The sequence below is a fragment of the Aplidium turbinatum genome, chromosome 10 (genome assembly GCF_918807975.1).
Source record: "Aplidium turbinatum chromosome 10, kaAplTurb1.1, whole genome shotgun sequence".
Lineage (NCBI taxonomy): Eukaryota > Metazoa > Chordata > Ascidiacea > Aplousobranchia > Polyclinidae > Aplidium > Aplidium turbinatum.
In genome coordinates, this window is record NC_137481.1 from 25,474,546 (window position 1) to 25,488,020 (window position 13,475).

The 13,475-nt window shown below is 41.3% G+C and overlaps 1 protein-coding gene across 2 annotated transcripts in view; it reads right to left on the minus strand.

The window, feature by feature from the left end:
* Positions 1 to 1,559: 1,559 nt before the first annotated feature.
* Positions 1,560 to 13,475, minus strand: part of LOC145778506 (alpha-adducin-like) — a 41,439-nt gene continuing 29,523 nt past the window's right edge. For both annotated transcript variants that reach the window (XM_082590001.1, XM_082590000.1), the window contains 8 exons: positions 7,929 to 8,105; positions 7,240 to 7,366; positions 6,029 to 6,177; positions 5,826 to 5,942; positions 5,023 to 5,109; positions 3,853 to 3,976; positions 3,561 to 3,677; positions 1,560 to 2,612 (listed from right to left, as the gene is read on the minus strand). In XM_082590001.1, the coding sequence (XP_082446127.1) occupies positions 2,314 to 2,612; positions 3,561 to 3,677; positions 3,853 to 3,976; positions 5,023 to 5,109; positions 5,826 to 5,942; positions 6,029 to 6,177; positions 7,240 to 7,366; positions 7,929 to 8,105 (1,197 nt within the window). In that variant the 3' untranslated portion in view covers positions 1,560 to 2,313. The remainder of the gene's footprint in view (positions 2,613 to 3,560; positions 3,678 to 3,852; positions 3,977 to 5,022; positions 5,110 to 5,825; positions 5,943 to 6,028; positions 6,178 to 7,239; positions 7,367 to 7,928; positions 8,106 to 13,475) is intronic.

A 13,475-nucleotide genomic window follows, 5' to 3' on the forward strand; every position in this document is an offset into this window, starting at 1 on the left:
AAATTCAACAAGTGAATTCAACAAAGGAATTAGCAACAAGAAAGACTCAACGGGTGCAACCTATTTCGTCCCCTGAAAAGATCGAGAAAAAAAACAACGTTGCTGATCGGAGTTGCCGCAAACATTTCAAATTTCTTTCGATCTTTTCAGGGGACGAAATTTGATTTTGTTACTCCGATTTCAGGGTACGAAATCGGGGTACGAATTTTTCAGGGGACGAAATAGGTTGCATCTAGACTCAACATAGCTTTTATTTCCAAAAAATGCCCAAGAATGTATGATCTTATCCTTTTGCCATATGCCACCGGACTGCACCATTTTACAGTAATATTCATACCCAAATTTTGAACATGCTCTCAGAATGCCCCAAATTCAAAGTAATTTTTTAAAATTTTCTGGGGGAGGCCCCCCAGACCCCCGCCGCTGGGTGCCGTCTTCGGCGATCACGCCGTCAGGCTTTGCCGCTGACCGTGAAACCACCCCCCTCCCCTTTCAAAATCCTTAGCTACGCTACTGAATTGGATCATTGTCATTGGGGCCCGCAAATCATATTCTGCACAGGGCCCGAAATGCCCTAAGACCGGCACTGCTCGCAGGATAGGCCTATTTTCGGAAATGTAGCTGACTTTTATTTCAGAAACATTTTTGATGTTTTACCGAATCTTATTTTTTTCTACTAGTGTTGCGACCCTGTCAAATTGTTTGATTTTGTTTAGTAGCACAAAAGATGATTCCAGAAGTTTTCCCCCAACTTCATCTTCTGTGCTGCAGAGGTACAGAAGATAATTTCTTAAACACAAACAGCCTTCCCGCCAGGCCCGGATTAAGGTCAAATGGGGCCCCTGTGCTAATGAATTTTATGGGGGCCCTTACCACCTTACGTGGAGCGTAATGGAAGTGAGCTGGTTTCGCTTGCAGTGGAAACCGAGCCTTGCTTAGGTAAGTTAGGTAACTTTGAAATAGCACGTGATCGATAATTAAATAAGCATGTGCAAATTAAGTCAACAATATTTACGTTATAATGGATGCAAAATCACACACATTAAATCAACGAAACCGTGCAAGGGAAAACATTGTAGCAAGGGACCACTGTTAGTACTGCACACTACACTGCAAATTGCAATGAAAGGTGATTCTGAATTTCTATTTTAAACTACTCTTGCATTCACTACTAACTACCAATAGGATTTAGAAAACTAACATGAAATTCAGTCGAACGACTTTTTTCTGGCTTTCTTTGCTGCAAAGTCTTTGTTGCCAAAAAAAAAATACAAGAACCATATTTTTATTTCACGTGAAGGGGAAGATATATTGATAAATGTGTTACTTTTTTCAAACAGAGGGGCCCCACTTTTCTTAATTTTTTTTTTCTTGGAAATTTTTTTCAGGAAAAATTTGTTATTTTATTTATTTCATTTTTAGGAAAAGTAAGGCCCTCTGTCTGCGGGGCCCCTGTGCTTTAGCACACCCTAGCACAATGGTTAATCCAGGCCTGCTTCCCGCCAACCAACACCCTCCACGCCCGTCATACTCCCTGAAAGGAATAGGTTTCATAACTCTCAAAACTAAAGCAGCTTTTATTGAAGCGGAATAACTAATGCAAACTACGTCATTGGCGTGTACTGTGATTACGTCATGCGGTATGAATGATTATTCAGTAATTAGTGCAGTAACTAACAACCCGCCACGTCACAAAGACTGGTGGTTGACAATTAAATCTATTTGACGATCAATAACGTTGTACTATCACAGGTGAGATGCGTGAAGAAAACGGGAAGTGAAGACGTTCCGACAAAATATTTACATTTCCGCTCCAAAGGAGCTCAGCGATGCACCGAGCGATATATGAAGAATAAAAGCACCAAGCAATAGACCACAATAATGACACGAGTGGTTGGGCGGCACGGACCGTTCGAACGGTTTCGAAACAGAACAAACTTTACAATGGTGACGTCATAATGGCCGAAACCTCGAGTAATTATTGTTGCTTAAGAGAAAAAATACAAAAGTTCTTTTTCAATAACGCAGAACATTTTTGGAAAAACCTTCGTCAGGCGATCATTGCCAACTACGAATACCGATGAATGCTGATGCGTGGCTAACATTACAAGTACGGTAACACCACGATAGGTCAACGGTGCAAACAGGTAGCCTTATATAAAAACTGGTAAAACTTTGCTAGAAATTGGTCGGCCTTGATCAAGATTGAGGTGTTAAGACGAGTGGAGCATTTCTTCCAGGAGTCAAGTGCCGTGGACACTCAGGTGATGGAACGGGTTAGTTTAAAGTGATAAAGATGTTTGTAGACTAAGTTCACTTCTTCTTCTTCAAGAAACTTAGCGGGCGTTTCTTTTTCTTTTTACCGCTGTCCTTTGTTCCAACATTTGGAGATCCCAAGATTTTTTCCTGACTCGGAGAATCTGTTGCTTTCTTTTCCTCTATCACAGAAGTAGGTTCCTTCTTTGGAGATCCAACCTCTTTCCTCTCGTGGATGACGTCACCAGAAGCATTATCGTGCTTATCGGAAATGTGATGGCTGTCGCTCGAATCTGCTGCACAAGCAGGAGAAAGAGGTGCCGGCATGACTTCTACCACAGCATCTCCCACAGTGTCTGCACATATCAAGATGATGAGGTGACGTGAAATTGATGAAAAGGTGAAGCAAATAAATTTAAAGGCACGTGGTAAAAGTGAGGTCCGCTATCGCAAGTGATGTTAAAACCAGACAAGTTATCGAATAAGTTCATTATATTTGCGTCACATGTTGAGAAACAGTTGAGCCTGTTGCATGTTGCAAGTCATTTTTCTCTGATCGTACAATCAGGATTGGGCCGTGTTAAACGTCTCCCCCAACCTCCGCTCTCCTCCCCTTCGGTCGTCTTGGGGCCAACATACTTTTATCGGCTAAGCGTTTTTAGCTATTAAAAAAAAGCAAACACATTGCTAGAAAAGCTCGATATTTAATGCTTGCGCTACATCAATGGAGCTTTGCGTTATCGGTATTGAATCAATATTTCAACAAAGTCAAAATTTTATTTAGAGTTTATAATGAAACTATACTCCCCCTTTCTTGGAAACATTATTTCAATACTGGGTAGAATCGATTCCTTCCAACATTGAACTCTCATGGCATGACAGAGATGTTGAATATTGACAGGGCAAGTGCAGGGTATATTTTTGAACCCAGAACAACTTTTACGCCCAAAACCTTATAAGAGGGGGAGGGTTGCAATCGAAAAGGAACTCCACAGCCTCATTTTTTACGCTTGTGCAGTGTGCACCCATCTCAGCGTCTAGTTTTTTTTAACACAAACTTTTCCTTAAGTGAAAACAAAAACATCAACAAAGTAGCCTACATGTTGTTTCAGAAACTCTAGTTCAGCAACAATTCTATGGTGTTTAACAATATTGTCTGACTCAGCGCAGTGATTGCGATTCAGGCATTTTTGTTTACAGGTACGTTTCATGTAACGCTAGGAAGTCAGAACCGACGAACAATCTAAAACTACGCTAAGAAGGTTGGAACAGACAGATACGACTCGCATGCTCAATGGGAATACCTGTAGCTCGATGCTCTGGCGCTTCGACGCTCTGGGGAAATTGGGACGATGCAGAGGGAGGCTCACCGGTGCCACTATGAGATGGCTCGTCTTCCTTGTCGCTGTGCTGGTCGTCACCTGAAAAAAAAAACAATTGCTAAAGGTTTAAGCTAGTCAAGATTGAGAATGAAGATTGCCATCGGTCGGACCACCGCGAGGGGATGACGATTGTCGTCGCACCATGGCAAGTGGGGCATCTCTGTCCAACCAGGAAACAGAACTGATAGAATGCTTGCAGCTAACCATGTCTCACCCGATCTGTGCTGTTCTGCACTCTTGTGTTTCATGGCGTTGAAGGGATTAGGAGGCCCAACGGGTGACACCAGCTCCACCTCAGTCCCCTTCTGAATGATAGCCTTGCTCGATGTGGTCACCCCCTGCAAAGAAATCTAACACGCGTCAATTCAATAAGTTTGAAAATCACCATTTGCATTGAAAATGTAACCACAACCAGCACGCGCACCCCAGTCATGTTTGCTGTTGGTTCTCAGCTACAACCTTATTAGTGCACTGCTGTCAGAGGTGTACGGAGTCAGGTTTTCTGGACTCCTACTCCGAAGTCTGCTACTCCAAATCCACTCCTGCTCCAAATATTGTGGAAATATTGACACTAAACTCCAAAACTCCGGCTACTGTACAGTTGTACTCCGGCTACTGTACAGTCTGACTGCTGTGCAATGTCAGTTGTGGTTACCGCTTTCAAATAATGCTACAAACATAAAACTTAAAAATTAACTACGGAAGTTTTTGACACATTTTCTTTTCAATTGCCGCACGAAGAAGAAATTGTGTGTCGGCAACTGCAATTCATATTTTCTTCTTCCACCGAACTTGCCCGACGCGAGCAGTTTATCAAACCACATAGAATCGAGCACAGGCCAGCCGCATGCCAAGCGATGGATGGCAATTGAAGATGAGAAAGCCAATTGGAAGTCGATCAGGTGTTGGAAGAGTTTGATTCTTACCATAATGATATGATAGGGATTTCGACCAATCATGCAATCAAGCATGAAGTTGATTTATTGTCAAACCTTGGACGGCTTCAAGGCAAAGTTCGTTACTTTTGTCCGAAATTACGAGTGGTTGCTTTCTTTGCATAATTTGCTTAAAATCAAGCAAATATCCACACAATTGATGACGTGGCCAAGTTGTGAATGAACACGCGAAAACTCAGAATCTCAATTCAAGGGAACGAATGAAGATGCAAGAGAGTGAACGAACGGGTTGCCATGACGATGAAGTTGGTTGAAGCCACACAGCCCACCACAAGCCGTTCACCTGGTCCAGGAAAGGGTTGCGCAAGACCGATGCCACGTCATCGAAGCAGAATGAGAGGTAAGCGTCGTCGCATGTCACTTGCTAAAGACAATAAGTTAGAAGTCGGTGGCGACAACCTCGCATACGTCATCAACATACAACTCACCACGGTGGTTCGGTCGGGGGAGACGCTATGGAGCAGCTGGGACTGGGGTCCGGGTCGGTTGTGGTCCCACCGGCCTTGGCCGCGTATCTGCGTGACCAAAAATCATAATGTCAATCTATGACGGAACTATGAGATGGCCTTGTTCAGTCGGTACGACGACGACGTCATTTCGACTCCCAGCGCTGCGAACACTGCCTAGTTGGTGGATCAGTAAACTGTGGAATCAACATAAATGGGGCGGGCAAGACAAACAAAGCACCCACCAATGCCCATTGTATATCAAGTGTAAAAACCACAATCGTGTTCAACAAACATTTGGAGATGTCAAAACTATACTTTTGGCATCTCCAGAGTTAAAATTGAACACTGAAAATAACATCATCACAGTAGTTCGTTTCTCGGCAGTCGAGTGTAGCAAGAATTGAAAGCGATAAACACGTGTTTCGCCCATGAGGCTGGGCTCATCAGTATCACACCACTAATTCATGTCACATAGTTCTCAAATAGTGAGTAGTCAGGTAGTGCTGACGCCAGGAAAATCGCTCCTTATTAACAGTAAACGTTTTCTGGTGCACGAGTTTACATTCTTCAATTGTCGTAAGCACTCGGAACTGATGGGGATTTGCAGAATTAATGACTAAACGATATATAATTGGTTGGTTGTGTAAGTGCCTCTTTAGTCTTTGATAAGACATGCATGAAAACTGACAAGATTGTCATCTACTGTCTAGTCCTGCAGACGTTCGTTCAAATAGTTCGGCGGCAAGTCCAATCTATTCTGAGCAAACAATCTCGTGACTCACGCTCCTTCTTGTAGCCAGAACGTCACGAGGATCGGTATTGGTCGGAACGAACTGGTTGGGATCAACGATGCGAACAGCCGTGCTCTTAGCCGCCTCTCCTTCCTCATTGCGTCGCCACTGAGGAAGATCGATATTAGGTTTCATCGACACATAGTCGAGTGGCTTGGTTTGACACTGCTCAAGGGACCACAAGGGGCGCTCACCTTGGTGCGGACGCGGGGACTGGAGTCACCATTCTGTGACGAGGTGGCCGACGTCACTTCCTCCTCGGCGCTCTCCACAATCCGAGTGTATTGATTGGGGGAGTTGATCCACCGCGATTGCTCATTGTGATGCAGCATACCACGAGCGTCTGTGAAATGCGTTGATCGGTTGTAGAAAAAGCGACGGAATAGTTGGGAAATCGAACATTTTCACAATCATCGCACGTGATTTGATGCAGCACTAACAGTGAAATTACCATCATCATCATTAAATATAAATGAGGCTGTTCATCAGGTAATTAGTTAAATAACATGATATACGTTCTTTTGGTGCAAACTAAGCTGAACTATCACAAGATTCTTTGCCCTCTTGATTTATAATTGTGCTGGCGTTGAGTTTGCGTTGTTTCTTTGTTATCCATGAAGTGGCAGATTTTTCACTGTTAATGGTCGCTTTTGCAGCGTGCCGCGTGCCAAACAAGAAGGGTGCCAAGACATCTTTGTGATATTACGATATCTGCTTTTATTCCGACGTTTCGCCAATCAGACACGACTGACTTCTTCAGGGAGCTTTCAAATATCAATGCTCGTAAAAATCAGCTCCCTACATGCATGCCATAACTTCAGATTATAAAATAACATGGAACAATTCTAAAAGTTGAAAGTAATTATCGAAACAAATGTTTTCTGAAAGTTGGTTTATTAATCAAAAGCCCCATGTAATGAATCGTAATGATGGCATCTCTTTTCCGACTATTCATAAAAAAAACTAAGTGCTTGTCTGATATTTAAATTTTTGATAATTTTTGTTTGGCACTTAAAATCGAATTTGCTTGTTTAGTTGGTTTACAGCAACATGGTCCTATGTTTTGCCATGCTAGACAGGTAGTCACTATCTGGTCTAGCCCCCTGATAAAGTCAGTCGTGTCTGATTGACGAAACGTCGGAATAAAGGCAGATTGTCACTTTATACATCTTGTGATTGTTTAGCTTAGTTTGCACCAGAAGAACGCATCGTGTTATTTATCATCATCATTAAGTTGCTCCCTCTCGTCGAGGGTTAGAGGAAATGAAAGCTTGTTTGTTAGGAGATTTTTCCATTGCAGTTTTTAATCAAGTTTTGACCAGCTAACATCATTAGTCCAAATTCTTGGGGGATGCCCCTATTTCGTTGTCCGTTGAATAATGAAATAGCAGCAAGCACGTCCCACCTTCCAGGTCCTCCGGTAGCACGGGAGTGTGACCGACAACAGTGGCAGGAAGCTCAACGTCGCTTTTGATGCGAGGCTTGTGTTGTACGACGACAGGGTTGCGGTACGAGTAACCGGATCTGTAGCCCTGCAAGCGGTGGGAAGGTGGTCAGTGTACGAGACGCGCGGTGGCGCAATCAGAAATTGAATTTAGTTCTAATCAATTGTTGTTGAACAATTCTCCTACTGAAAAGGCTTCGCTGACATCTTTAAAATCAGTTTTCACCTACTACCTAACAACAATGTAGACAAAAGTAGTTACTGCTGCATCGTTTTGATGGGAGGAAACTTTGAATCACCGCACAAAATAATTTTGTAAGCACAGATGAAACCAGGTAACCACGTTCTCAATAACTTTGTAAGTATTTAATCAATAATATAATGAATCGAATTGTCTGATTACCTTATGCTTTGAGATTGAGCATTTCATGCGAACTATGTGATTAACCTATTTCGTCTGAAATATATTGACAAACGACTTTATCCTTGGACGACGGGTATGCCGATTGTGAAGAATTCGATTGCGGCGGGACAACAGCTATGTGCTCCAGGTTAAGTTTCAGTTTTACATCGCTTCAACGTTGCTTACTATTGCAGTGATGCAGAATTAACAAGTTTTGCCAGCTCATATAACAATTATCACAACGCACCATGTCGTCCAGCATCCGAATGAGAGCTTCAAACATCATCTCTCCAACCTCCCACTTGATCCCATCCTCTTTTCCTCCAGTCACATCTTTCCTCCCAACATCTTCCGTGCGACTCTTCAGTGCCGAGCGGTCGAGGTGGATCAGCTTCTCATGTTTCATGCATGACATCGCCTTCACCTGTCGCCCAACGTCACAAACGGTTCAACAATGCAAACGTTTTCGGCAATACATCGATTACAAAATATAATGGACTTTTAGAGAACATATTCGCACGATACGATATCTACACGCGACATTGAGTAAACACTCAGTTTCAGCAAATTCAAAGAAAATAGAAGTGTTTGTCCTTGTCAGTTTTAGTAAAAGTCGCCGTTTCAATTTCGATCGTAACGTAAGTGAAACAAAATTTAAAAAAATACTGAAATTAACTACAAAAACTTTATAAAATCTGGCAACCTTCAAAGAACTGGCAACACTGAAGCCGGAGTCGGCCAGTCATAAATCGAGGAGTCGGAGTCGTATACTTTTCACCCCACTCCACAGCCCTGGTTAACATATTTGATTTGACCATGTTCAACAATAAATACTTTTAATATTACACAGAATGCTCAATGCCAAGCAAAAAAACAAGCAGAGCAAATTACATCAAATTCAGTTACTACTTTCCAAAACCTCTATCTACAGCCTGTTTCACCCTAAAAGGGGGGTCATCAGAAGGTCCTTATTCCAATAGAATTCTAATTGAAAAAGGACCTTCTGATGATCCCTCGCTTAGGGTGAAACAGGTGACATGTTATTGCTTTAAATTGCATTGTAATTTACGTTGTTGCTGATTATTTTGAGCTTTGTTGTTACGTTGCCTTAAGTTCCTTTGTCGCTTTTACTGGTGTTTATTTTCAGTCTGATTTCAGTTTGCAGTTTCTGTTTTCAGAACCCAGCTGCATTTTAGCGGAATAAACTTTGTGGATGGTTTCACTACAACAGGCTGTAGAGGTTTTCGAAAGTAACAACTATATTCTGTCGTAAGGAAGAACACAACTCTGCACTCTGCAGCCCGTTCCACCCTGAAGAGATCGGTTCCCTTCTCGAGATTATCCTTCAGAACAATGTCTTCACATTCAAGGAGAAGTTCTATAGCCAAGTTGACGGTCTACCAATGGGAAACGCCATTTCGGGAGTCCTCGCCATCCTCTTCAGTCTTCATGGACACCCTTGAAAAGCAGACACTGCGGAACCAGACAAACCTCACCCTTTACAGACGATACGATGACGACACATTCTTGCTGACAGTCAACCACAGAGAAGCCTTAGCCATACAAAACGCCCTCAATCAAAAGCACCCTGCTATTAACTTTGAAATGGAACTGCCAACAGCAGACAACGTCATCTCACTACGTGACTTCGCCATAAATCGACAGAGACGGCACAATTCACCACGAGTTCTACCAGAAAAAAGTAAAGACAAAACTACTCCTACACTTTGACTCGGCCCTACCACAAGTACCAAGAAGACCATACTCCTAAACAAAATACAGAAAAGGATCGATGTACCTCACCCTTGGAACAGAGCAACACCACACCTGACGGAATTCGAGAAGATAATCGAGGACAACGGATACTCCAAGGACTTTCTTGAGCAACCACTCAGATGACGACACCAGCAAAACAGGCAAACCCCCAAACATTCTGAATTTCCTTTTATGAGCGACGACACGGACCGAAAAGTAAAGAAAGTCTTCAAACACCTGGATTTGCCAGTGCGCCTCTTTCGACGCTCATGAATCCTCCGAAACGCCCTTCAAAAACCACAAAAATCCGAACCTTGCCAGTTTACATGACTGCCCACTACGGAGCGACGACGTGTTTACAAGATCATATGCAAGAAATGAAGGGAAAGCTACATACTTGGGCAGCACGGTCTGCCCATTCCACTTCCGCCGGAAAGAGCACCTTAGCTCAGATAAAGTTCAGTCTTTGATCATTAACAACAGTGCCTCGCCGACTTTGAATTTACAATCATTGCCAGAGAAAACGACGCGGTACAATTGCGCTTCAAAGAGGCCATTTTCATAAGTAGACAGAATTCAAAAATCAACAACCGTGCCAAAAGGAAAGAACTACGTCACCCAATCTATTAATCAACTTATTCAACAAAATTTCAGCAATAACGCATAACAATAGAAATTCAAAAGCCAGCAGCCTCAAGCCGAACAAAAGAGTCGCATTAAACAACCACTCTGACTTCAACACCATTCGTCACAGCACACGATTAGGGAACAATGTTCCGAAAGCTGATGCAATTCACTAGTATTACCACAGTGAACTCGCAGCATCAGGCTAAAACAGGTCTATCTACATTGTAAAGTAAGCAACGATCATGCTGATAAAAGCGAAACTCAATCTATTGTATATATAATTGATGTATTTGACCACGTTTGTATTTTCATCCATTGTTGCGTACTTGTAGCATCGGTTAGATTTTCTCACTTTTGATTTGACAATGTATTGTAGTAGCCTAACTGGCAAAGGCGATCTGTTACAAAGACACTTCCTCAAATGGGCGTTCTACCAAATACAGAAGCAATCACTAAGAAAACAAATCAATACTTTTTTTACAGTCTAAACCTTCCAATCATTTGGATAAGCTAATATTCACAATAGTATTTTAATAAAAATTTATAATTTATGTTGCGCATTGCGCAACCGCGGTTTTCATTCATTAGGACTCTTCAGCACAACTGAATCGAAACGAAAAAATTACATCACAAATTGATAGCAGTACAACTGGCCCCAAACAAACGAAAAATTACAGTTTAAATAGAAAAAAGTCAATAAATGTTCAAAACCTCCATTTTCTTTATACTAGTTTTGGTAAGATCAGTGCATAGGCCCGATGCAGAAACTGCAACTCCTAATACTAACATGACCCAGCCCGTCCACGCAATAGTGAACAGTAAAATAACTCGGCAGGATTAAAATGCTATGTCGGTGAAAACTACAGCAAACGCTTCTATTACATCACCAATCACCATGCTAAACCTGCATTATACAAAAAGTCATGCAATCATTGCGGCGGAAAATTGGTGACCATACTGACCAAGAATGGTAAAATTAGAAAACCATATCTATAACCAAAATTTAGTATTTACTAGGAGCATTTTGGCCAATTCACTGATTTTACCAAAACTATGAAGAAAAGAAAAAAGGAAATGGAGGTTTTCTACATTTATTGACTTTTAAACTGTAATTTTTCGTTTGTTTGGGGCCATTTGTACTGCTATCAATTTATATTATATTTTTTTGTTTCGATTCAGTTGTGCTGAAGAGTCCTAACTCCTAACGAATGAAAACCACGGTTGCGCAGTGCGCAACATAAATTATAAATTTTTATTAGAATACTATTGTGAATGTTAGTTTATCCAAATGATTGGAAGATATAGACTTTAGAAGAAGAAAAACTATTGTTTTGTTTTTCTTTACAGTGCATTGCAAATCATTTTTCAAAAGCAGGGCTTCGGAGTCGGAGTCGTTAAAATAAACGGCCGAATCCGATTTTGGTTTGATAAAAAACGATAAATAATCTTTTTGTATACAATACACTTTTTTAAAATATTGTTTCTTATTCTCTGTATTGCGCTCCGAACCTTTACCAAAACATAGAAGTGCTAGTTCTTGTTAGTTTTTGTGAAAGTCGCCGTTTCAACTTTTATTACAAATTTAATGAAATTAATTTTTTTTTAAATAAAAAAGGACAATATTTCAGAAAATTCTGGCAACACTGAAACCGGAGTCGGCCCGTTATAAACCGAGGAGTCGGAGTCGTATATTTTTCGCCCGACTCCACAGCCCTGTTCAAAAGGCAAGATCCAATGCATAAATGAATACATTTAGATTTTTGTTTTTTATATTATGCCATGTTGTTGTTTAGCTTCGCTGGCTCACAACATAACAAAGTAGCCTCTCTATGATCAGTATAAATCAGAAATTTCAAAATTAATCTAATTTTAGGAAGAGAACACCAACGGTCAATTGCCGACGCAATCCTTCCGCAATGTTTGCATCATCTAGGAGGTGGGCTCAACCATTGCAGCCTCTTGATGGAAATGAGATTCTAAACTTCCTACGAATATTTTCCTGTCAGAAGATTCACCAGACCAAGGGCTGTTTATTTAAGGCAGAATCATGACATCAGTCGTTGTATCGTCAGCCTAAAGCCTTGTCAGACATTAACCAAAACACTTGAGCGCTTGGAGCAGCTTGCAAACGGCACAACAGAGCCTACTATATGAAGCAATTCTCAACAGTGGGGTTCATTAATACAATACACGATGTGAACACACAATGCCGAGTGCAGACGCTTTGTGTCGCCCAGCTTGAAAAAGAATGACGTCAAACACAACAAAACTCATCCCCTAACACGGAGTGCAATAGCCAAGTCAATAAGTCAAAGACAATATTGACCCAGACAAACCCCGGTTGCCGACCAGGCCACCGAATAGGAAGTCATTGAACTGTAGTTCCACCATTGTTGGTTCACCAATCAGATGATGTTGTTCTTCAACAAGGCAATGTTGAAGCTATGCAATAAGCTATTGCAATGAAAAGCTATTGAGTTACAAAAGGCAAGCTTCACAGTAGTAGTGGAACCAAGATGGTATCAACAAGCCAGGAACCAGAAGAAACGTTACGATATTTTATATAAATTAACAACAAACGACAAGCAATGCAGTGAAAGTAAGCCGTGATCAACATCCATCTTGATCTTCAGGAAAAAAAGAACAATCGTCAAAATTTTTATTAGGGCTGTTCAAAACCAAAATATTTAAAATTTTCAACTCAAACCAAAGGAAGGATAACAAGTTTTGCGCAATAGTATCTACAAATTTACATTAATTACAGCAAGTGGCACCAAATATTGTGCTGCTTGGTCCATCTTGCCTCAACATCAAACAAAAGTGTATGTTGATTGTAAAACCACTTTGATCAATGTAGGAAAAGTCTTTTTTGCTTCTAGCACAAGCTGTTTAATGAAATCAATGCGCAGTAAATTACTAATGCGGCGAAAGTGACTTCAATGACTTCTTTGAAAATCATTTTAAAGTATTAATTATGACAGGTTATGTTCAAACACCTTTTCTGAAACACTAAATATAAAAGTGGCATGCACCAGCATGAAATATTCCCATTTTCGTTAAACTTCCCGTCTACGCGTCTTAATACCTAGAAACTGTCGGTTTCACTATAGCTCACAGCTTGCAGTTTGAGCACTTTGGCAAGGTTGGCGAAAGTATCAATTTTGTGGCCTCTTCAGAACCACAAATTGGAAAATCGCCACGCGGGATTATAGCTCCGTGGTCATACCAAGTGTACCTACTGCATTGATGAGACTGTAAGTACGGCTGAAACGGTGAGCCACTGTTAGAAGTTAAATAGGTATATCCATTGAGGCCGGCACCACCTCATTATGCTCCACCTTCATATGGGCTTTTACGGAAAGCTATTTATGAAAAAACACTGCCACCCTCTTGAAGTATGTGAACTCGCTTT